The sequence below is a fragment of the Cucurbita maxima genome, unplaced genomic scaffold (assembly GCF_002738345.1).
Source record: "Cucurbita maxima cultivar Rimu unplaced genomic scaffold, Cmax_1.0 Cma_Scf00016, whole genome shotgun sequence".
NCBI lineage: Eukaryota > Viridiplantae > Streptophyta > Magnoliopsida > Cucurbitales > Cucurbitaceae > Cucurbita > Cucurbita maxima.
The window spans coordinates 4,874,729-4,899,185 of record NW_019272032.1 but is presented as its reverse complement, the minus strand read 5'-3'; the positions used below and the strand labels follow the sequence as shown (position 1 = coordinate 4,899,185).

The 24,457-nt window shown below is 38.7% G+C and overlaps 6 protein-coding genes across 11 annotated transcripts in view; 4 read left to right on the top strand and 2 right to left on the bottom strand.

Annotated features, from left to right (window-relative positions):
- Positions 1-4,452, top strand: part of LOC111491264 (protein PALE CRESS, chloroplastic) — a 5,986-nt gene extending 1,534 nt beyond the window's left edge. The window contains exons 3-7 of the mRNA XM_023140093.1: positions 2,111-2,305; positions 2,981-3,067; positions 3,166-3,216; positions 3,666-3,845; positions 3,959-4,452. Coding sequence (XP_022995861.1) covers positions 2,111-2,305; positions 2,981-3,067; positions 3,166-3,216; positions 3,666-3,845; positions 3,959-4,204 — 759 coding nt within the window. The 3' untranslated portion in view covers positions 4,205-4,452. The remainder of the gene's footprint in view (positions 1-2,110; positions 2,306-2,980; positions 3,068-3,165; positions 3,217-3,665; positions 3,846-3,958) is intronic.
- A 121-nt stretch (positions 4,453-4,573) lies between these two features.
- On the bottom strand, positions 4,574-23,811 carry LOC111491265 (EID1-like F-box protein 3). Its single transcript, XM_023140094.1, has 3 exons — positions 23,796-23,811; positions 11,825-11,830; positions 4,574-5,854 (listed from the first exon to the last, which is right to left on the bottom strand). The coding sequence occupies exon 3, from the start codon at positions 5,809-5,811 to the stop codon at positions 4,867-4,869; it is 945 nt and encodes a 314-aa protein (XP_022995862.1). The 5' UTR covers positions 5,812-5,854; positions 11,825-11,830; positions 23,796-23,811; the 3' UTR covers positions 4,574-4,866.
- LOC111491269 (probable glutathione peroxidase 5) lies at positions 7,335-9,416 on the top strand. Its single transcript, XM_023140103.1, has 6 exons — positions 7,335-7,494; positions 7,576-7,652; positions 7,744-7,805; positions 7,932-8,050; positions 8,967-9,134; positions 9,215-9,416. The coding sequence occupies exons 1-6, from the start codon at positions 7,441-7,443 to the stop codon at positions 9,245-9,247; spliced, it is 513 nt and encodes a 170-aa protein (XP_022995871.1). The 5' UTR covers positions 7,335-7,440; the 3' UTR covers positions 9,248-9,416.
- Positions 10,524-14,418, bottom strand: LOC111491266 (transcription factor bHLH69-like). Of its 6 annotated transcripts, none has more exons than XM_023140099.1 (7): positions 14,330-14,418; positions 12,893-13,272; positions 12,596-12,667; positions 12,260-12,325; positions 11,921-11,986; positions 11,026-11,085; positions 10,524-10,880 (listed from the first exon to the last, which is right to left on the bottom strand). In XM_023140099.1, exons 2-7 carry the CDS (start codon positions 13,265-13,267, stop codon positions 10,722-10,724), a joined length of 798 nt encoding a protein of 265 aa, XP_022995867.1. In that variant the 5' UTR covers positions 13,268-13,272; positions 14,330-14,418; the 3' UTR covers positions 10,524-10,721. The 6 variants fall into 6 exon arrangements, 5 of the variants coding, with proteins under 5 accessions (XP_022995867.1, XP_022995866.1, XP_022995865.1 ...); XM_023140098.1 differs by lacking the exon at positions 14,330-14,418 and adding an exon at positions 14,088-14,280; XM_023140097.1 differs by lacking the exon at positions 14,330-14,418 and adding an exon at positions 13,464-14,080.
- On the top strand, positions 14,650-18,247 carry LOC111491270 (small nuclear ribonucleoprotein SmD1b). Its single transcript, XM_023140104.1, has 4 exons — positions 14,650-14,757; positions 14,869-14,945; positions 17,594-17,785; positions 17,917-18,247. The coding sequence occupies exons 1-4, from the start codon at positions 14,744-14,746 to the stop codon at positions 17,976-17,978; spliced, it is 345 nt and encodes a 114-aa protein (XP_022995872.1). The 5' UTR covers positions 14,650-14,743; the 3' UTR covers positions 17,979-18,247.
- LOC111491262 (basic helix-loop-helix protein A) lies at positions 20,446-24,079 on the top strand. Its single transcript, XM_023140091.1, has 8 exons — positions 20,446-20,744; positions 20,876-21,190; positions 21,277-21,373; positions 22,004-22,018; positions 22,165-22,221; positions 22,303-22,663; positions 22,768-23,519; positions 23,729-24,079. Exons 1-8 carry the CDS (start codon positions 20,665-20,667, stop codon positions 23,813-23,815), a joined length of 1,764 nt encoding a protein of 587 aa, XP_022995859.1. The 5' UTR covers positions 20,446-20,664; the 3' UTR covers positions 23,816-24,079.
- Positions 24,080-24,457: the final 378 nt, after the last annotated feature.

Genomic DNA, 24,457 nt, shown 5'->3' with positions numbered 1-24,457 from the left:
CCCCACAACATTTTCCATTATAAATGGCAAGCCAAGAGGCAGATTTGATGCATTTAGAGGCCCATGCCAAAGAGACCCCCCTCGATTATTGATCAATGCAACATTGGACCCGACAAAGTAAACTGTACCAAAATCTTACTCCCTTCCTCTTTAGTTAACTTTGCATCAGAAGAAATGCTTCCCAACTGTGTTATACAATTAGACAATGAATCATTTTTGAGTTTAAGTAGCTTGAAAATTGACTGTCAGCCAGTCTACAAGTATAATGATGATGCCATTGCTGAAGACTCATTGTTTTGAAGGTCTAGTCTCTCTTTTTCAGACACCTGGTAATCTGAATGTTTCTGAAATTATTGTGCCAAGAGGAAAACAGGCTTTAGACAATGATTTTCTATATGCATCACATTCAGGTTTGCACAATTTTTCTTCTATGATTAAGGCCAGTAATGTACAATTCCGTGAAATTAATCCCTCTTTTCCAAAGGCTACCAGAAAATTAATTCAAGTTGAACTCCCTCTTTGATATACTATAAAGATTTTTTCTTGGAACACCAGGGTCTGGGAAATGGATCCAACGAAGGAGTCTGAAGAATTTTTGTGAAGCATTTGCCCCGATAGTGTTGACTCAAGATTTCAATTTGTCATCAGTAGCTCAAAAGATTGTAGAATCTTTATGCAAAATCTTTATGGGGTTCAAAAGGTATTAATTGGGTTCAGGTGGAATCCTTGGGATGTTTGGGAGGTTTGCTAGTTTTGTGGATTGAAAGCAAGGTGAGTTTGGAATTGGATCGATTTTTCCTTCTTTTTTCTTTTTCTTTTTTTTTTTGGAAAAGCAAAGAGGGTGGAAAGGTATCACATTTCGAAAGTCTTTTCATTTTTTAATATTATTTTTGTTTCTTGTTAAAAAAAATATATATATATATAGTACATAGTGTTATAACATATATGATATTATGCATAGTTGTCTTTTATTGTAATATATAGGTTCAACGAGCTCAACAAGAGAAGATGAGTATCACGAGCTTTCTTAATGGACATTCGTATGAATTCGGGATCACTAAATCACAAATTCTCTGCCTCTGAGACCCCTTATTTGGACGAAACCTTTATTAGAGTCCTTCGTGCGTAAAATCCTTCATCTGGTTCATCTAGTTCTCAAGTTTAACAATACTCTATTTAGTCGGAATGATTCTAAGGTTGCCAAGGGGATGAGCATCAATACTCAGAGACTTGGTTCCGACAATCAGCGACAAGATTTTTGTAGGAGATTGTATGTAACTGTCGTAAGTTTGGTCATATGAAACATAACTATCGGAAGTTCTTGAATAAGGGTCAAAGACCTCAAGTTGCTCAGGTTGCCTCCATCAATGATACATCTGAGAGATCGGTTACTATTTCTTTTGATGGTTTTGCCAAATTCCAATTGCATCAGAAATAATCGCATGCATCATTGAACCCTATTGCAACCCTTCCAATGTCTTCTTACATCCTCTATTAAATGGGTCATAGACTCCGGTGCCACGACCCATATGACATACAATTCTAGCTTATTTCCTACTTGTTTGTCACATGCACCTTCTCTGGCTGTCACTTTCGCATATAAATCAACATCCTTTATTCTTGGATATGACATCATTAATTCCACACCCTCTATTCCTTTAGCTTCTGTTTTACATTTGCTTCGACTCTTTTTAACTTGATTTCTTTTTGTGAACTCACTTGTGACCTTAATTGTTTTGTCTATTTTTTCTCTGGCTATCACTTGTTTCGGGATCATATGACGAAGAAGATTATTGGTACAGGATATGAATTTGGAGGTCCATTCATTTTTTTATCACTAGAAACCAAATGTTCTCGCCTCCTCTGGCACTGCATCCTCGTTTGATGTTCATTAACGTTCTTTTTGTTACATTTTTTCAGTGTGGGCTTTATAAAGCTTTTTGTAGTTACTTTATTGATGATGTTTTGGCTAAATAGAAGGCTTTCTTGTAACCTTATTTAACTTCGGAGTTGGCCTCCTCTTCTTTTGTATTTTTCGTTAATCGTGTTTTTTTATTAAAAAAAAGGAAAAATGTTTAAAAAAATCAGATATTAACCTGTTCTACAATAGGAATGGCAAGCCCGACAAAGAGAGAAGACAAAGGAGTTACATCGAAGGCGTCAAGAGGAAGATGAAGAAGAGGAAAGAAAGGTAGAAGAATATCGTGAGATTGGGATGCGTCTGAAAGGATTTCCCGAAGAAGATGTCAGAAAAGCTAGAAAACTGGTTTCAAGCTTTATTAGAGCTGTTGAAGAAGTTGAAGAGGTAATCAACTATTAACATAATGTATTGATATAAAAATTAAATTTATCATAACTCATTAGCTTAAACTTTTGGATTAATTGGTAATTTATAACATGCTATCAGAGTAGAAGGTCCTAGGTAATATAATTTCCTCTTGAGTTCGTATTGATTTCCACTTGTTAGGTCTTCTTTAAATTTTCAAGTCCACAGGTGAAAAGGAATAGTATTGATATTAGATTAAATTTACCACTTAAGTTCTTAAGTTTTGGGTTGATTGATGTAACATTATGCTACTATTAATCATTAACTTGATCTTTCAAAAAGTAGGGTGTTGTCTTCGAATCCGCATGAAGTTTTCTTGTTCTTGCTTTTGGCGAAGGTTTTTTGACAATGCTCTAAAAGATAGCTTAAGCAAACACAAACCACGAGTTCTCAACTAAACAATTATAGTTTGCTTACTAGAGCCTGCACAGTGACTTGGCTATGGTTTGCGAATGAAGGATATTTAGGGTTTTTTATTAGTATATTCTTCTTAGGTATGATTATAGTGTTCTATTCATGGGTAGTAATCATGGTGATTTTTCTTTGAATTTGTCTAATTTCGTACCATTTTTCACATAAAGCTTCTGACTATTAAATTATTGCAGAACTGGCTTATTGACTTTCTGATACTATATTTTATCAATTGGAATGCAGAAAATTGAGGAAGCTGCTGAGAAAGGGGAACTAACAGAGCTTGTTCTATTAGTCATATGGAATCGACTTGATTTAGCACGTCGTGATGTATATTAGTCTTCAAATTCCTTTAATTTTCATTCACTTTGTATATTTTGTAGGGAGCCTAGTCGTATGTGCTTACTTGTAATTGGCTCTTTCTTCAGGATGAAAAGGATGCAATTAGAAGTCTTGATCTGCTATATCGAAGGGTTGAGGTATGAACATGTTCAAAACTTCTTTAAATATGCCATATTGATTACGAGCTTAGAGAACACTCATTCAAATCCACACACGTACATGCAAGTTTTGCAATTGTAGGTCAAGGAAAAGGTTCTTAACTTGTCCCCAAGGATCATTCTTAAATTTATCTACTATAGCAGTTGTAACAGGGTCTTGTGCTCGTGATTTACTGAAACATTTTTTTTAATCTTTTAGGTGTTTTTATCACTCCGTCCATTTTTTTACACAATCCATTTTGGATCCTGTCTTACCAGTGAAATGGTTTTTAGTTACAGGTTGTAACTTGCGGCACTTTTCTATTCAAGTCATCTCACTAATCTTTATACCAGCATTACTTTTTTCTTTTCCTTCAATTTTATTCTGGAAAAAGCAAGAATGTGTATTCTCCTAGTAATTCATGTTCTAAGTTTCCTCAATATTTTAGACTGAAATTCTCAAACGAGAGGCTAGTCCTGCCATGAGACTGCTCAACGATCTTCTGAATATGTATGACAACTTCAACGATGAAGGATGGCTAAAAGACTGCAGAAAACGCATGATTGATACCTTCCCGCGGGAGGATCCATTTAGCATTCTCGTTCCAGCTGGATTCGACATCGATAAGGTATACTTGTGTAAATATGATAGCTCAATTGGTTTCCAACGAGATGTAGATGATAAAGTTTAAGGAATGTCTAAACTGAGTCTGCTTTTATTCTATTTTGTCTTAATGATTAGCATCAAGGGCAGTTACGGCCATCACTTGAAGTTGAAGCTGATAATACACTGTTGAGAGTAGACTTCGTCAGAGAGGTTGATGAATTGCTACAAGAAGTCAGGGCGGATCAGAGTGAAGTGCAAAATGCAAATGCAGATGGTTTTGACGCGGAATCGGTGGCAAGTAGGTTGAAACATCAGGAGAAACAACGGTCGGTAAGGTTGGTAGAAACGCTGCTAGAGTTGGCTATGAATTTAGAGTGGTAGGGTAGGCATAAGAATGAAATGGGCGTAGGATTTTAGTGGAAAAGAGAAGAATTTTAGGTTGCCCCAATATTCAATTATCCACGTCCACGTTTGGTTTTTAAGAATGTTTCTAATAAACCTAGTCGAACTTTAACCATATCGTTGTCTTGAAATGAATTGATGTTGAAATAGGAACACAAAATTTAAATTTAGTATTGAAACAACCTGGTTCTGGTGTAGATATTAATACAAGTAGCCCTGATTTGTGATGATTATTTTGAAGCAATAAGGCACGTGTATTTGAGAAGAGAAAATTAGCAGAGGATGGGTGGAAAGCCCTGACTCACTGGGCATTGTAATGAAATGAAATGAGAAAAAAAGAATATAAATGGCAAAAGTTCAAGCTACTCTAATTTAAAAAGATAAAGAAAAGTGATTGTGATTAGAATACTAGTAATCGCTGTGTTGGAAACAGAATTGTAAGTTGTAAGGGAGACCACTGAGCGTCGTACCAAAACCAAACAGCCAACACCATGCTTCCTCGAGTCTGTCTGTGCTTCACCTTACTGCTTAGCTTATACCTTATCCCCGCCCCTCCTATTTTCTACATCAGTTTCTAACTTGTTTTGATCTGCTTATCCGCTTTGCTTTGGCCTACGAACTGCCCAAATGCAAATCCCATTCTAATCTGTGGTGTGGACGCGGACCTCTCCGCGACTATCTACAATCTCCTCCCCCGTGGAGCTCGCGCTTTCATCTGTCACCGTCCGGTCTTCAAACCCAATCTCACGAACTTCTCTGTGACACTCCGCCGCCTCCTCCTCCTCCTCCTCTTCTTCTTCTTCTTCTTCTTCTTCTTCTTCTTCCTCGTTGTTGGCCCTGTCTTCCTCCGATGATAGAGGAACGAGCCAACAAGAGCCATGCAAATGGCCGTTAACGCACACGAAATATTCCAGGCCTCCATCATGCGTCCCAAGCCGCCTAGCCGCGCTCTTGGGTACGAGTCGAGCGGATGTCATACTCCACACCCGAGCCCCACAATAGGGGCATCTGGTCCTCTCTTCCAACCTCACTTGCCGTCTGATCAAGAATGCCCTAGTCTTCGATCTCATAAATCCCCGAAATACCCCTCTGTAGATCCCCAAATCATCCTCGTCGCTCCCGTTGGAATGCTCACAGGGATCGCTCACGTACAGCAAGTCTCCTCGACATTTCTTGGTGAGAAAGCTTCGGCCTGAGGTTTTGGAGAAGCGAGACTCGTGGACGAAATGTCCGGGCAGGGGCTGGGCGACCCTGAAATGGCGGCTGGACTGGCAGCCGCAGCAGAAGAACATTAGCTTGGCAAGCGCGTTCCATCCACCGCCGACTCGGGCATTGGGAGCCCCGGTGGTCAATGTGGCCACCATTCGGGGAGCTCGATTGAGACAGAGCTGGCGCCAGAGCAGTCTGTCGGCTATGGCTCGAAGTTTACAATTGAGGGAGGCGGTGATGCAAAGCGTCTGTAAGTCCCACTTGATTGTTTGAAATACGAGGAGAAGTATGCGCTCGTTGAGGATGCCGGAGTCGTTGGAGTCGTAGCCCTGAGGCGACGGAGAGGGTCTGACCCTCCTGTTGCTGTTGGCGTTCATTTTTATTCAGTTTTGGGGGTAAAGAAAAATGTGGCCAATGCCAATTGCGAAAGACAAGAACCCACTACAATATATGTCTGAAGTCTACTACGGGTCTAGAACACTCAAATCAGACACGTGTCCCTTTGGTGATTGGCCACTTTATTATAGCCTGCGATCCCGAGGAAACGTGTGGGGAACCAATTGGAGGAGAGGACACGCGTGGGAATGTGATTGGTGAAATTGAGAAGAGAATCCAGAGGAAGCGTCAGCAGTTGAGGAGAGAAGACCACGTGTCCAATTAAAATATTATTGGGAAATAGGAAATCCATTTCCGCCTCTCCGCAAAGGCAAAAAAATATCTGCAGATTTGCGCGTCCTTTTGTTTTATCAAAACGTTGGACACGAGTCCTTCCACTTCCACTACCACCAAAATCTATCCTTCCCCAAATAAGTTGGTTGGTGTTGTTCAAAGGCGTGGCACTCCTCTCCTCTCTGCACGTCCGCCCCTCCCATCATCATATTGCCTACTCAAATCTGAGCTCATGTCCTCCATGCTCATTCTCATGCCCAAATTCTCCTTTCACATCCCTCTCTCTTCAAGTTTAAAACATTATTCGGTTGGGTTCCGGTAGGTTATACTGTTGCAAGGATTCCCATTTTCAATTCATTTCCAGACACGTGCCTGCTAGCTCGACATGTGGCAGCATCTAGAAACTTTGATGAGTGGGGTGGAGAGCCACGTGGAAGGCGAAACGGAGGGGACACATGGCATGGACCACATTACAAAATATGGTGGGGAATCTTGTCTGGAGCGTGAAAATAAAGGAATGCAGATATTTTTCAGTTTTCAAAGGCGGTTGTTTTGAGGCGGTCAAACAGTTGTGTATTTTGAACCAACTCAAACCACTGTTTCTGTGTTTGCCACTGATTTCAGTTTTATACAAAACTCTAACCAGTCTTTCCTTTTGCTTAGTTCAGTGGCAGAACGAGTCACAACAATGATGGCAGCTTACGATTTTCGAAACACTACTGGAGGCTCTCAAGTTAAGTTGGGAGAAAAAGACAAAGTTGTTAATCCTTTGTAAATTATTGGAGGAACAGGAAGACCCTATTGATAGTGGAGGACATTGAGGCATACACAGTGATGGAGACTAGTCTTTGAGCTCATCCATAACACCCATCTTTCTCAAATATGGACGGACCACCATCCTTCATGGATGGATTCAGCTTTTCTTTTTTCTTTTTTTCTTTTTTTCTTCTTTTCTGAAAAAAGAAATTTAGTCAAATGCATAGTTCCGCTACTTTTAATTTCTTCTGGTCCATTTACAACCACCTCATAGGAACAGCAATGCTACTTAACCAACAAGTTGGTTTATTTATTATAAATGGGTTTTTCATTGCGAAGAAGATAGGCGGTGAAAGGACAACAGAGATGTAATTTTAAAACATACGAGTGTTGGGTTACCGATGTTAGTTTAAAGTTTTTATTGATATAAATTTTCTGGCTTAATTTTTTTTTTTTTTAAATAGTATATTAATTTTCTTTAAATGAAGAAATATGGTATATATAAATATCAATAAACACACATCCTGCCAGAGAAGAAGAACAGAAGAGGATACGCATAAGCAGAAGAAAAGAAAGAAGAAATGGGCGCTTCTCAATCAGTGTCCGAGAAGTCCATTCATGAATTTGTGGTGAAGGTAAGTTCTCGTAGTTTTTCCTTGTTTTTGAAAGAGTTGGAATTGGAAAGTGAAGGAATTGAGTTATTTGGCATGTTGAAGGATGCGAAAGGAGAAGAGGTGGATCTAAGCATCTACCGGGGAAAGGTGGTTCTTGTGGTAAATGTTGCTTCCAAATGGTTGGTTTTCTTTTGCTCTGTACCTCGCGTCTCTTGGTTACTTGAATTTCTGGGATTCTTATTCCTGGAGAAATTTGAATGGTTTGGGCAGTGGTTACACAGATTCAAATTACACCCAGCTCACCCAACTTTACAGCAAATACAAGGAAAGAGGTATGCGCTTTTCTTTGCTTATAACAACATTAATTTGTGCAAGGATGGAATAATGAAGATTCCTTGTTTTAGTTTGGTCAATTAGCTTCTTTACTTCGCTAACTCTACCTGTGTGCTGATTTCCAGGGTTAGAGATCTTGGCCTTCCCATGTAATCAGTTTTTGAGTCAGGAACCTGGATCGAGCCAGGAGGCACAGGAATTTGCCTGTACAAGATTCAAAGCTGAGTATCCAATATTCCAGAAGGTAACCTATGCTTCTTAATTTGAAATCTATTTAGTTTTTTTCATCTTTGGAAAGCAATTTTTTAAAATTAATTAGAATTTCATGTCTACTAGAACTTTGAAGTTTCAATTTTATAATCTCAAAGTTGAAAGACCAAATTTCTTTTCCTGTCCAACTGTTTTTCATCGTGAGAGTTGACCAAGTATTAACTATTTTAACTAACTTGCTTCTTGGTGTCTCTACTCCTTTTCATGTCTGTCTGAAATGATTCTCAGAATGTGTAAACCTTTTCTGTTTATAGTTAAAGACAGAAAAGGTTAGATGTATGCTACTCATAATCCCACTAGTACATCCTCTATCTGGGTCAAGTCCACTTATTGGTGAGGTAGCCAGCTCACATGCAGGAAGGTAAATTCCGGATATTTGAACTCAAGGACATACCTTATTCAAGTATGGTCATGGTTAACTCCAGATCTTGGATATTCTCTCATTCATTTCTTTTCGTTTTGGAGCCCTTAAAAGGTGAGTTATTAAGATTGACCTACTGGGTTTGCCTTGTGGCACCTTCCTCTTGAAAACCTTGTTCCCATAAGGAAAAAGAAAAAAGATTCTCCTATTACTGCCTTTCTTGAGATCATCAGGCAACTCAACTTCTCTTGTATAATTATTTTCGGCATGAAGAGATTCTGTCTGTGCCTACCACTTTCATTTATCAATGAAAGCTTGATGTTTCATTAGGAACAGAAAAAAACAAGAGGACTCAGTCTGTGTCTGTGGTGCAACCAGCTGAACTCCATGTAATATACCATGCTGCACTTCAAACTTATCAGTGCATGATGCTGAAGGGTTTCGTTGGTCACCTTCATCCAAATGAGAGAATTATTAAATCTTTAAACTATTAATTCTGAGTTCAAATCAACACATCTTTTGTTTTCAGGTAAGTGTGAATGGCCCTGATACGGCACCGGTTTATAAGTTCCTTAAAGCTAGTAAAACTGGATTTTTGGGGTCAAGAATAAAGTGGAATTTTACCAAGTTCTTAGTTGACAAAGAAGGTCGTGCCATCAAACGCTATGGCACAACCACTACGCCCCTGTCAATTGAGGTATTTTCTCAATAGCTGTTCAACATCTATACCAATCTGTTTATCAGTGGAAATGAGGCTGTTGCATGTGTGTGATGCAGGCTGATATCAAGGAAGCACTGGGAGAGAACTAAGTGAGCTTGGATGAAGAGACATTATTAAGCATGAAATCGTAGAATCTTAATCTTTGTTTGGGTTGACCGAAGGTGATGCTGACTTTATTTATATGTTGAAACTCATTATGTATGGATTATGTGGGTTATTTATGATCGATCCAGTTCGTCACATGCCATTTTTAGGTAAGCTGATAGACCCCAAATCTATTTATTTTATCAACAAGGGTACAACCAAGGAGAGAATTCCTGTCTCTCCCAATCTCTCTCTCAAAAACAGGCTCGAAACATTCCTTAAAGCTCCTCCCCTTTCACTTCATAACTACTTACCATCACTCTGCTCACACGTTTGCCTTGCATGATTTCTCTCATACACCTTCCTATCAAAGATCTCCTCTGGCATCGTTTATTAAACTGTATTCTCAGGAAAATTGGGGGAATTTGGACCACCGGACTGTTGTACCCAATTGCCTTCTTTAGTTGGGAGACATGAAACACAGGATGCGATAAGCTTAGGTCCAACGCATTTGAGCACTTTAAAGGGTCCAACAAATTGAGGTGTCAGCTTCATTTTGATTTGGCGCAATAAGTTTCCCTGTTCCCAATACCCATGTAACCCTCCTGGTGGGACATTGCATAGCAAAGCAACATACATAAGTTATCATACCTCGATTGACAAACTCAGTTTGGTTATCGGTTTGTCAGAGAGTGATAGCTCGTGGTCCATTTCAATTGAGTGCCCAAGCATTTAACTAAATCCTCTCAGAACAATCTTATGAAAGTTGGATTACGATTCACAACAATGCTGCGAGGAATCCCATGCAAACCCAATCCTTACATATATAAAAATTGAATTAGACTGGATTAGAAAGGCTTCTCCGTCTTGGTAGACATCTCTAGAATTAGTGTTTACAATTTGGTTTGAATGCAATGTTAGATTAATTTGATTGTATTGTTGGCAGGTGGCCATCAAAATCAAACTGCAACTCAGATGGCCATGGACGGTAGTGTGTAACACTTAGGTTAGTGAAGGGTTTGGTCTCGTCGTCCCATCTTCAATATATATTCTGATAAAAGGCAATTCCCCAATTATTGCCTCACTCTTTTTTCTATTTTTTTTCTTTTTTTAAATAGTACAATGGTGTCACATATCATACTATACTAGACTTTCTATCACTTCACCACCCAATCATAATTCTTTGAAGTTTTAATAAAATGTTTGGCAAAATTTTTAAAATTGCTTAACAGAACCCAGAAATCATGAGGAAAAATAAGAATGATTGTCAAACGACCATTAAACTATATCTTGTGAGATTTTTTTTCCCCCCAAAATGGAATGATGCTACGGACAAACAAAACTATCATTTTTCAGTGTTACCCAGGTATCTTTACTTTCAAGTGAGGTGATTGACAAGCCGTAGGTACTTAATAAAGCAGAAGCATTAACCGAGAGAGAACTGTTTCATACAGGAAGCTCCATGGTTGATTAAATGGTTCAGCATAATCCTTCAACAAAATCCATGGGCATCACGAATAGACCCTTGTTCTCCAGCAGCTGAGCAGCAGCTAACGGGTCAACTTCCAGCAATTTTCCTACCATCTCTTCAAGTGGCTCGCCCTGCATCTCTTGATGGCTCATGTAATGGCCATATCCCTACCAAAAGCAATAATAAAGGAGCTTCTATTTTCCATCCCAAAATTTATAAGTATGGAAATAATAGTAGAAAGCCGTACATGAGTATTGCATGAACTTTCCAAAAGAAAGTAGTGAAATGCTAAAATCAAACATGTGATGATACCTCAACGAATAGGAAAGGCTCAGAAGAGGATTCTCCGCCTATTTTACTCTGACTCAAGTCCTGCGCAGCAACATAGATGCCTCAGTTTTATCTACACCCTTAAAATCATTTTAAAGCAATTTCACCCGTAACACCATTATGTACGTTAAGATATTTCGAAGTATTGGCAGGTCGCCTGCTTATTGAAACAATTATTCATTATGACCATGGGCCCTTATTGCTCAAGAACATGCCCAAGTTTTTGCTACCAGCTTACTATATTTCTTTACAAGTCTCCAATATTTTGGATCAATGCTTATACAATTTGAGATATTCAGCATCGTATGGGCTCGATGAGCCAAATTCTTATCTACATTACCAGCATATGGATCTCTCTCTCTCACGCCAACATCCCTTCAAACCTGAGCAGAGACTAATGTACAGTGAAAATAATCTGAATAACAAATGTAAAAAGAGAGAAGAAAAAAATTAAAAGAACTTATGTCGTTCAGACTATGCCTACATCCACATGCAAAGATGACGAGAATGTTTCCACTAATGTTCCAAAAGATGAGATTACAAAAGAGCACACTCAACTCACCAAGTACTTCATACACCCAAATATTTAAAACCCACCAAAATAAATTTCTTTATCAAATATTTTAACTAAAAGAGAATGATTGAAAACGCTCTCAAAATCTCGTGTGTTTAAGACTATGAAGGAAATGAGCTGTGTATAGATTGACGGAAAGCCGTCGAAAGCATTTTTCCCAAGTGTGGGAATCAATTGACGGCACAACACCAGCAGTGGTTAGGAAGACCCATGAAGCCAACAAGCTACAAGCACATATGGATCAAAACTGTAAAGTACCCTATAAAGAAACGTACAAAACAGAGCAAGGGCGAAGATGCCTACCTTTATTTGAAGCTGTAAGTACTTGATGTGGTCAATGACATCATCTAGAGCAGATGCTTGATTTCCCTTGCGAAACCAAAATTAAAATGGATTTAAAGAAGATATTTATCCTATGCTGCAGGTAAAGAAATGGAAAGTTCAAAAGATAATGCATTCAAGTACATTTATAGTTTTATCCTCAATAAAATTCAGGAAATTTATGACAGCAGAATGGCTCAAGCACGCTTACTCAATGCATTATTATAATGATACATATTGAACGGTATCAAGCCAATCTAGTGCTTAGAAGATTTTATAAAAGTTCATGCCTCTCTGTGGCATAATGACACACGAGTTTACCTTTGAAGCCAGAGGCAGTAGTGCCTGCAATGCTTCGAGTCTTTCAGCTATCCTTATCCTGCGTTGCTGAAATGTGTTAAACAAGTTAAATTTGGCCCCAACAGATAACATCCAAGCTTGCTAGTTCTTAGTTAAAAGTAAACATATAGATTATTAAATATAAAATATGGAATCACCACTAATTTTTGTCTTCACTTTGGATGACAAAATAACCTAATTTGAGTGTATTTCACAATTCAAACTAATGCCATCACATTTCTGCTCTTTTGTAAAGCATAGTAATAGATTTTATTTATTTAATTTCTTATTTTGCAAGTGGTAAGGTGCTTCGCTTACACGGTCAGTTGAATAGCCTCGTCTACTTGATGAAGTGGTACGTGGCTTGGATAGACTACCTGATATATTGTCCTGGTCCGAAAGTCACATATTAGGATTACATGAAAAGATCCAGAAAGTGGTGTAATTTAGTAATAAATGTTGATTCAGCAATAAAATGGCTAATATACATTGTTCCCAAAACTGAGAGCAGAGAATATACCTATATCCTTATATTTACAAGATCTAGATTGCCTAAAGCACAGTAACGGCCATAACTATTTCACATATGTTAGGCTTGGTATAGATTGGCTTTACCTTGCGTGAATCAGTAGGTTTTGAAGTGTATGAACCTGCGGGATGATTGTATGAAATTTCTCCATGAATCTCAGAGACTCCATCAATAGTTTGAACGGAACTGACAGGAACAACTGCTATCATATCTTTGGTAGATTCCTTTCTAGGAAAGTTTGAAGTTTCAGCAATAAACTCAACAAAGGTCGGAGACGTTTTTGCAGTTTGAGTCCACTCAATTATATGGGGGAAGTTAGTTTGGTTTATATTCCTATCGGCAGGCGAAACATGGTGGTGGTTTGTACAATCTCCAGGTACTTGGGAAACAATGTTGACATTCGCACCAAAATTCAGAGAGAGCATTTGTACAGAGCCATTGCAGCCATTTTGTCCTTCCATTTTTCCTGCATTGCAACTTTTTAAACCTTAATAGTTCAAAAGGAATCAGTCCTCAAACAGAAACACTTAACGATAAGAACTAAAAAATGACTGGCTATTCTTAGTATTGCTACAACTTATGAGGATGCTAAAATTTGCTTAGAATAAGCTAGAGCTGCTCCAAAGCGTCAAATCACCCCAAAAATCAAATACAAACCTTGAAGAAAGATCGGCCGAAGTCACCGTTGTTAGAACAATTGAGAGGAAACTAATACTCGATTACAGATTTCTTGAGAGTAACTCTAAGTCACCTACCAAATAACTCCTTAAAAAAATCAGAAACATAAATCGAAAATTCCTAGAACATCTCTCCCGGGGCATCCAATATATCGATTTACCTGAGCATACCCATTGGACATTTGAAAACCCAACGCCTACTAGCACATGAAATGGGCATTTCCCCATATTTTCCATTTGTTTTTGAAAATACGATGTTAAAAAGTACTAGCTATGTTTTGTAAACAACAAATTGTCAAAACAGGAAAATCATTCCTGGGTTTTCATGAAGAAAAAGGGCAGGACCAATAAATAAGTAAAAGAAGCTACTGGGAAACGAAAAGCACCACTAAACAGCAATAAGGGAGCATAGAAGCCTTAAGAAAATAGAAGATCGAGGGGAAAAACAGATAGAATACCAATACATGTATGGCGAAGGATGTTAAACACTGTTATATGGAGAAATAAGTAAGTAAAAAAAGAAAAAAAAAAAAAACAGTGCCCAGAGGGAAAAACATAATGATAGTAAAGAAAGAATGACAGGTTCTAAGTAACAGATCTTCACCTGGAACTGAAGCGAAACACAATTAAACAAAGCATCAGGACTTTATTTTGTCAAATGTCTCGATAGGGAAAACGGAGAACAAAGCTGGGGGAAATATGCTGTCGGAGCGGCAAGCCATTGTAAATGTAAAGTCAAGCTACATATGACTAAGTTCCAATCGAACTTCATCATCGATGTTTTTTTATTTAAAAGGAATAACTTACGATTTATTGTTGCTACAAAACAAGACGTGTACCTAGTACCTGCTAGAATGCTAACGTTACGTACTGAGAAAAATGTTAATGTTTTGAAGCTATGGAGAACGGCAAAAAGGAAGGAAGCTCACTGATAAAAATGGTGAAACCAGGAGGACGAAGGGAAAGACGAGCGGAAATCGGAGCAGCAGAGACGGAGAGTGTAGGGAGCGACGGTAATGGTTGTACCTGTACGCGCCAGCTGCAGTATTTTCTCATACCAAGCACCCCACTTCTTTATTTGTTTATTTATTTATACGTAATTTTCTTTTTCGTCCTTTTATTCTTTATATTATCATTTATACCTATTTTCTCCATTTACTTATCAGGCGTACCACATACTTGAAATTGTACAAATTTCCCCTCCCGCCTCCTTTGTTTGTCTGTGCTTGAAACCCTACATTTTGCAATTCCCCCGCCATCATGAAGCTTGTTAGGTATGCTCTTCTTTTTTCTTACTATGAGCTTCTTTTTTCTCGAACTACTCGTTGTTTGATGTATTTAGAGATCGTTTTATGTTTAGAAACTTGGTTTTGATGAATTCACAGGTTTTTGATGAAGCTCAACAATGAGACAGTCTCAATCGAGCTGAAAAATGGAACCGTTGTCCATGGCACCATCACAGGTTTCCATCTCTCTTTCACTCACTAACTCGCACTGCATAAAAACTTCATTAATCTTGTTAAACCCTTAAACCCTATATTTACGAACTTACGGGCAGAGGTTTTTTAAACTTTAACTTCCATTCTGTTTTCATCTTTGTACGCTACTATATTGGAAGTTGTGGAATATCTCAGTGCAAAGTGATAATTGGAATTTGGATTCTTTTGTCAATTTAGAGTGGTTTATGATATACCACAAGCCTTCTGGCTCATGATAACCTTGGAGTACGTAGATGTTTCTCGGCGACATTGCTACTAGAACTTCTAATATTAATGTTTCGTTAAAAACTCCGTCTGGTTATTTTCTCAAAATAGCTATTTGTACATTTATACTAGGAGTTACTACAAGGTTCACAGTCCACCGGTATACGTCATACATCTCTCACTAATCTCGCTTATTACTCAAGGACTATCTCCCGACATTTTTCTGCGATTGTGAAGCTGAGAAAGCTAACTGAAACGTTCTGGCAAACGCGCACTTGGAAAACTACTATCCTGTCCCATTTTTAATTTTGAAAATTAGTATTAAACTCATGGCGGTCTCATCTCATCCTCTCCCAATTTTGTTTTATAGGTATTATTTCTTAACCCAAATTAGCGTTCTTGTACTTTTAACGTGAACTGTTTTTCTCCTGCAATAGAATGGGATTAACTTGGTCCCATTAAACATTAACTCTGGCCGAGCTCCAAAATTTTTTGAATTCTGTGGCCCATATGCCATTCGTTGGTATATTGTGTGTGTGTGTGTGTGTTTGGATAAAAGACTATGCTATAACCAAAAGAGAAGCAATAATACTAACCTAGGGCTGGGAAGAGATCTGAGATTTGTTGAGCTTCCCTCTTCGGGGGCCTGCGTCATACAGAGACACAAAAGAACAGCCTTCCAATTCGAGTTAATCTTTAGAAGACTGTCATTACAATAGAATATCCTGTGTTTGAAAACCCACCATAAAAATAATGTGCAGTAAACTATTACAAATAGAATCTAAAATAGAGTTTTATCTCAAGAAGTCCATAAAAGAAGAATTCCTTGCGATATTTGCCATGCCTTTAAGCAATCAGACTGTAACAAATTCCAAAATTCAATCATCAACGAAACTAGGTAGGCATAAAGATAAACTAAGCTCGTTGAAAATGAAAGACCACCCCCTATAGACAAAAGAGAAGTGGAGGAAAAGGTAATTTTGGGATTCCACATTCGAATAACAAAGGAACAAACTGGGGGTGACAACCCAATTTGGGAACTTTATTTTAGCTTCTCTTGGGGTGTTGAGGCTTCTGTAAGTAAGATACCGCGCAAACATCCTGTCTATCCTGGGGAGATTCTTAACTTATTTAACCAATGAAAGTGGTTTTAGTGGAGATACATTTGGATGAATCGATGGATCCTACTACTTTGTCTTGGCCAGCTTCTAATTGAACCCTATTAATCTTTTCTGCAAAGGCAATCCAACTACCAATTTCTCTATTAAAAAGAGCCAACAAGCACTCCACAATTATCCTCCAATGCAACCTTTGGTTTAGGTTTCATTGCCAATTCTTGTGGTTCCACCCCATATGCCAACCATCACCCCTCACCGTGACCATTTAAGGAGGGCACAATTGCTCTACTTTTAGAAGAGCCAAACCCCAAGACCCAATGGAAGGGAAATCCAACTCCATTTCGATCAAGTATCTTATATCCCCCCTCCCCACACCCAAAAAAAAAAAAAAAAAAAAAAAAAAAAAAAAAAAATTGAAGAGGAAAGAACCAAGGAAGAAAGGGGAAATAGAATTAACAGGGTTTCCATATGTGTTAGCTTTTAAAAAGAATTCGAATAAATTTGGTGGTTCTCTCTTCCAGGTTTCAAAAAGTGCTAATTCAATAAAATAAAAAGGGTATTTTACCATTTTGGTCTAGTTTTCATTTAGTTTCTNAAAAAAAAAAAAAAAAAAAAAAAAAAAGTTGGTGATTATGATTAGATTGCATTTTTTTGTGGACACCTCCTATCCAACTTCCACTTAATGTATTTTTTTATGTGCTGCTGGTTCTGAAACTAATTATTGTTGTCTTTTCTTACAACTGTTTTTATGGAAGAGTTCTACTCAATGTCATAGTTTTAGTTGGTCACACCTTCTGTTGTAGGATTTCACTTGAAACTATAAATAAGTGTCAATATATACAATGTGCTTGAATAACCTACCTTGCAGTGCACTATGAGTTGGCCTAATTGAATAAGGGTCATGTAAATAACAAATGACTTAGAGAGAATGGATTCAAGCCATGTTGGTTACCTACTTAGGATTTATTATCCTATGACTTACCTTGGCAACTGAATATAGTAGGGTCAGTTAATTGTCGCAAGTTGGATCTGAAATGAATGGATCTTGCACTTACGGCTTGTGAAATTTGTTTGGCCTAATACGTTGAAGCATCTAAATTATGCTCTACGTGCCTGTTTTCTACAATTTATTTCTAAAACATGCTCAGATGAGTATTATTTATTTATTTTTTAAAAAAAGAACAATGACGGCATGAACTTGATGTAGAAGCTCTTACTCTTTTTACTTAAAACCAAGCATTGGTCAAGGTTAGAAGTCATTGACGGGCTGATTTTCTTGTATCACTTAGGTGTGGATATCAGCATGAATACACATTTAAAGGCTGTGAAGCTTACTCTAAAGGGGAAAAATCCAGTTACCATGGATCATTTAAGTGTGAGGGGAAACAACATCAGATATTATATTCTACCTGACAGCTTGAATCTTGAGACTTTACTTGTTGAAGAGACACCCAGGGTCAAGCCCAAGAAACCAACTGCAGGTATGCGCTGTCCTTGCATTTTGCCTGTACTTCATGGTGTTTTCTGAAAGTCAAATTGTTTATACTGAATCATATGCTACCCAATGTCAAATATGCTGCTTATGTATTTCCCCATTCTTTTGCAACTATAGGGAAGCCTTTGGGGCGAGGGCGAGGACGAGGCCGTGGGCGTGGTCGTGGTCGTGGACGCTAGATTTGTTACAGTTTCAAATTTTGATCTCCATAGTGTAAACACTTGTATCTTAGGGAAAGTTTGTGAATTTAGTGACGTGAAGATGTGGTGTAGCAATTCACTGTCCGATCTCATATGTTTATTACAATGCTATTCAGTTGTTTTTCCTGTGATCGATGTAGCTTTGCTATGTGGCTGGGATCTGCCCCTGTTAATGATTTACTCTAATATCATCAACAATGATCAAACTCTTGTATGTCTTCAAATTAATATTTCGTTTTTTTACTCAACTCTGAAAGATGTAGTCATTAAGTACTTGGTTATGATGAATATGAACTTGTTTCATAGGGTTGCCGATGACACTATTCTGGCAAGGGTAAGACTCTTGGTGGCGTTTTCTTCTACCTTGAAATAAAAGTCGAGAGTTCTCTAGAGTTTAGAGCTCTTTCTTCCTCCAACTGCGTTCTTTTCATTAACTCGGACAAGCAATTCAATTCACCGTGGGGTGGTAGAGGCTCTGTAGCCTGAAGCTTACCAGGTTCTTGAATTTGCCTTCAAAGTTGGTTCAAGTTCAAGGACGTGATGGAAATTATAAGGAAGTACGCAAACATCTGGTCCAGATTCAATTGAAAGAGAACTCAGTTTATGGTTCTTGTGGAATGGATTTGCAAATGTTACGTTTATCTTTGTTTCATTACGGTTCTTAGTGTGATAAAGTTCTTGGTGTGATACAGGTTTGTTTCCCTAAGATTTAAACCGACACGGATAAAGTTCTAAAAGTAACGGTGTTTGACCTTTGTTTAATGGTTTGCCGTTTCTATCTTACTAATATTTTCTTCGTCGCTAAGGTGAGGAGGAAGAGGAGGAGGGAACTCTGAAAGACCTAGCCGTAGCCGACACAGCAAGAAAAAATGGGAAAGAAACAGTCTGATACCAAGCAAGCAGCTATCGTCTTTGGAGCCTTAGCGCTGGGTTGGCTCGCCATTGAGATGGCTTTCAAGCCCTTCCTCGATAGGGTCCGCTCCGCCATGGACAACTCTGATCCGGCTCGGGATACCGACGACCTTGCCGATAACCAATCTGATCAGAGGCCATCTGATGACGATCAAAGTACCACCGCTTAAAGTGGCAATTCGAAGGTCCGACAGAGTGGGATGATGGAATAGTTTGTTGCCCGTCATGTTGTACTTGTAAAAGGTGGAATTTTAGATATTTTCACTCCGTATCATATAATAAGGTCAGTACTAGACCTTTTTTTTAATTGAGTTGAAGTGATTCAGTTTTTAGTTTTATAATTAGTGCCTCTAAAACCTCGTCTCCCGGCGGTTTCTGAATCTGCTTGTTTTTCTAATCAACGAGGGGGTGTGCGGGTTTCCTATTCGAGGAATGGTTTAAAACAAATAAAGTGTTCATAGGAAAGCACCAACCATCGTCCTGATATCTTCCTTTAAAATTGACAAAGAAAAGCCAATCTCAGGTCCCGACCAACCCAAATAAGATTAAAGAGACGAGGAAGTGAAACAAGTGCAATTCAAAGAAGAGATAATCGACATCAACAGACTCAGACTCAAGTGAGGGGGCTAATTGCAAATCAGGAAAGAGACTCGTCTAATCATCAAATGGGTATTGCTCGTACCTAATTGAACAGTCATTGAGCACCGCACGAGCACCAATCCTCATTTGACACGAATCCAACATGTTGGTCTTAGCAGCGCCAAGACAAGTGGTGCAGTCTGAAGTTGCAAGGCTTTGGTTGCAGGAAGCATGGCCGTAAGCGAAGGAATTAGGATAAGGAGATATGTTGTAGAAATCATAATTGCTTGTAGTGGGAGTCGAACTCTCCAATTCTTTTAGAACGTAATCCAGACTCACGGCAAAAGGATCGCCCCCCGTGAAAATTCGTAAGTTGCACAAAACTGACTTGACTCCCGTGTTTGGAACGCTCACCACCATAGCGAAGAAGCCAAACAAAGCCAGAAAAGCGGCTGAAATCTTCAGGCTACAACCAACCATCTCTTCTTCTTCGTCCTCTTCGTCTTCTTCCTTGATTTTTGATCTTCTTTAGGTATAACCAGACATTTGACGTTGAAGCAAAACAGGGTCCCTATCTATTTTCTTGGCTTCGTCCAATCCTATGAGTTTTTGTTTTAGAAAAACATAAATTGTCTGATGCGTTTGTTTTTTCTCTGGTTTCGACCCATTACTTGTCACTTCCTTTAAATAAACAATGCAGACTGCAAAGCCGATGGCAATCCCATAATCTTATCTGCTCTCATACCAGACACCACTATCAAAGTAAACCTCAATATTGTTTTGTTGTGTTGCATTGAATGAAAAAGCGCCATCTTTCCCTGTAAAATGTGAAATGAAAATGGTATTTATTATAAAAGCCGAGAGGGGAAAGGAGGCGTAATGAAACAGACAAGGGTAGGAGAGTGAGAGAGCTATTTTATTATTATTATTATTATTATTATTATTATTATTATTATTATTATTATTATTTTGTTTGGTAGAAGCTAACAGTCGGTCAAAACTGAGGTGCCCATATTCACTCAAAACTCCAAACTAACCAACAAACTTTCAATCCTCATTTCGAAACCAAAACCATCTCTTCTTCCTTCTTCCTTCTTCCTTCTTCCTTCTTCAACTTCCATCACTTCACAATGAAAAGAAGCGATCATAACAATAACTGTCTGTGTTGATCAAAATGGAAGGGTTGTTGCAGTTGGCGGTGCAATCCGTGGAGTGGACTTACTCTCTCTACTGGCGCTTCTCCACTCAACACCGGTACTTCAAACTATGCATACATATTACAAGCTGCTTTTAGTTTCTTTGAGTTATTCACAGATCTATCTCTCCACTTCATAATACTATACTATATTGAATCATCGGATTATGGTTTATGAATGAATGATCAGGGTGTTGGTTTGGGGAGATGGGTTCTACAACGGACCCATCAAGACCACCAAGACGTTGCACCCCGCAGCTGCCACCGACTTCACCGGCCACCACCAGCAGCTGCAGCAGCAACAACTACAACTACAAGCAGCCTCTCTGTCTCTTCAAAGAACCCATCAGCTCAGGGATCTTTACAACTCCTTATCCGCCGCCGACAGTAGCACTCACGCCCACCCCCTCCGCCGCCCCTCTGCCGCCCTCTCGCCCGAGGACTTGACGGAGTCCGAGTGGTTCTATTTGTTGTGTCTCTCTTTCTCTTTTCCTCCGGGACTCGGGTAAGCTTTCTGTCTTCCAATGCTCGAATTTCAAATCAATTTTATTATTCTTTCTTTAAAAAGGAAAAAAAAAATTACTTATACAGATTGCCTGGGAAGGCATTTGCGAAGAACAAACATGTGTGGATTACAGGTGCTAATGAGATTGATAGCAAAATTTTCTCCAGAGCTATTCTTGCTAAGGTATTACTAACCATTTTCCCTTTTAAACTCATGCACTTACCATGCGATTTGAATGTGTTTATGTGTTCCAACACAACTTAGAAGATTATATCACCATTTATTCACGTTATCAAATTTTATACATCAACTATTTTATGAAAGCATGTGAATGATGTTGTAAATAAGTGATATGTGTTTTTTTAATTTTATATATCAATTGTCACGTTAATTTCCAACCAATATCCTAACCTTAAAACTTGAAACGCATTTTAAAGTTTAAGGTGTAATAAAACTTGAGAAGTGCTTTGTATAATTGTTTAAATTTAATTTGGATGGTTGAACTTTCAAATTTGTTTTATTTTTGGTCTATAAATCTTACAAAAATGTAATTATCTATTTATAAATCTTTACCTTTATTTTGATTCAAAGAAATTAATGCCAACTTTGAACATGTGCACTAGTATGTTCATTGGTGAAGCGACATTAGATGGAAAAATAATATAACAAATTCTCCATCCATCTTCTACATTATCTCATCAGCTCTACTACTTTTATAGATGATTGTGTCTCACAACATTCGACTGCTTTTTAACTAATATTTTTGTTGTTGGTTTGGGGGCGACGTGGGATCCCTCGTGATTTGATCATCAGAGTGCTGGCATAAAGGTAATATGATCCCATCAATTTATTCATGAAATAAATTGGGTAATATGATCCCATCAATTTATTCATGAAATAAATTGGGTAATATGATCCCATCATTCGACTACTATGTATATATTACATGAACAGAGTGTGTGAATCTCATGCAGACAGTGGTTTGCATTCCTGTAATGGACGGTGTGGTTGAACTAGGCACCACAGATAAGGTAAGCACCAATTTCTTTGGGTGTTAAGCAGCTTCATCAAAATGAGTTTAAATGAAAGACAGTGATACAGTAACATTTCAGGTTAATGAAGACATTGCATTGGTCCAACACATGAAATCAGTATTCGCAGCAACCCAGTGGGCAGCACCAAAACCAGCACTCTCACAGCTCTCAACATCAAACTCTGCCACTTCATTGGAGCATTATACCAACCGGAAAGAATTAGAAGATGAGATGGATTCGGACAGCTCAACCAGCAACACCAATAGCAATAGCAATAGCAATGCTGCAGGAGGCGGCGAACCAAGCGAGTTAATAATGCAACTTGAGCTATCTGAAGACATCCGACTTGGCTCACGCTCGCCTGATGATACTTCCAACAATTTTCTCCCTTTGCCCCACTCACCACCGCCACACTTCCACATTCACCCACCACCTCTAGGTATCCAACTTCTCCTCATCTGTATGATTGTGAACATCAAAACTACATTACTTCTTTATATGTACTCATACTTAACTGTTTGTTCCGCTCCTATATATACATAGGGAACTCTCCAGCAGCAGTGGCAGTGCTTACAGAGGAGGACACCCACTACTCCAACACGCTCTCAGCCCTCCTCCTAAACCAGTCGAGCCGGTGGCCGGACTCATCCTCCATCACCACCGTCACTTGCTCCACCATATCAGCCTTCTCCAAGTGGACGCGCTGCTCAGATCTTCGTCGTGTTTCGATGGGAACCACTAGCACATCTCAACGCTTGCTCAAAAACATTTTACATACTGTACCCTTCCTTCACACCAAACATCATTGTGACCACAATCCATCTAAATCTAAATCTTGCGATGGCCGATGGCTGAACGACAAGTTCATCATCCTAAGATCCATTTTACCGTTCGCCACGAAAATGGACCAAGCCTCCATTTTGGGGGATACAGTGGAGTACCTGAAGCATCTTCGTCAGAAAATACAGGATCTAGAAGCACAAAACAGAGAATTCGAGAGTAGTCGGAAGGCCAGTTTTGAAGAACTACAGAGGATGGATGTACAAAGCAAAAGAAAGGTAAGGATTTTGGAGGGTGTAGTGGATGGATGTACAAAGCAAAAGGCGGTGGAGTCCCCAAAAACCAATTTGCAGGTTTCAATCATCGGAAGTGAGGGATTGTTGGAGGTGCAGTGCCCATATAAGGAAGGACTATTGCTTGATATCCTGCTTATTCTCCAAGGCCTACGGATTGAGACCACAGCAGTAAGGTCATCCTCGAGCAATGGAGTCTTCATAGCTGAGCTACGGGCCAAGGTATACATAGTCTAAACAATCAACTCCTTGGTGCAACATATCACCGCATCACTAGTTTCAAGCAATAGAGTCTTTATAGCCGTGATCGTCATGTGCTATTTTCAATCATTATAATCCATATCTTCCTCCCCACCCAAGGATACAACTGTATCATATACATATTCTGAGCATTATTTTCCTAAGGTTGTGATATGTTGTTCTATGATCAGGTGAAGGAGGGTATGGATGGGAAGAAAGCAAGCATTTTGGAGGTGAAGAGGGCAATACAACAAATCATACCCTGCGTTGATACTTGAGCAGAAGAAGAAAACTTCTTTGGATTTAGGTGGCATTTGAGGAATGAGGATTGAGAATACACAAAAATGAAATGATATGAGGTATTTGGATTATGATCTACAACGAGAAATGCACAGCTTTAAGTGATTGTTCTTCTTCCTGTTGCGAACGATTTTGCATGTAATTAATTAGGCTGCATATAGAACGAAATGAAATGGAGAGGGCTGTATTGATTGATTGATTGTTGATGTTAGGTTGAAGTAAATGGATGGGCATTGAGAAGATGATGTATATTTAATCGCTATATATACAGCTAGCTGCCCAATTTGGGTTTGCATGCATTTGTCCTGCATGTGAACCTACGAAACCTTCCACTAAATATATTCATGATGATGTCATTCAGTCCCATGTTGCTGCTGTTTTTCTAACTTCCCCCTTTATTCTTCCCCTTCCTTTTGTTTTTCTTTTACCCCAAGTTATTGAAAAGAACATGATCTTTTCAAACTATATTTGGAGTTGGAAAACAAATGTTATAGTCACCACCAGAAGTCTACAGGATTCCATTCTGAACAGCTCTCAACACCAGTCGCCCATCTTCTCTGTAGGATTCCATTCTGACGCCGCTGATTGATGTTAATGGAGGTGGATAACTTTCTTCTGCA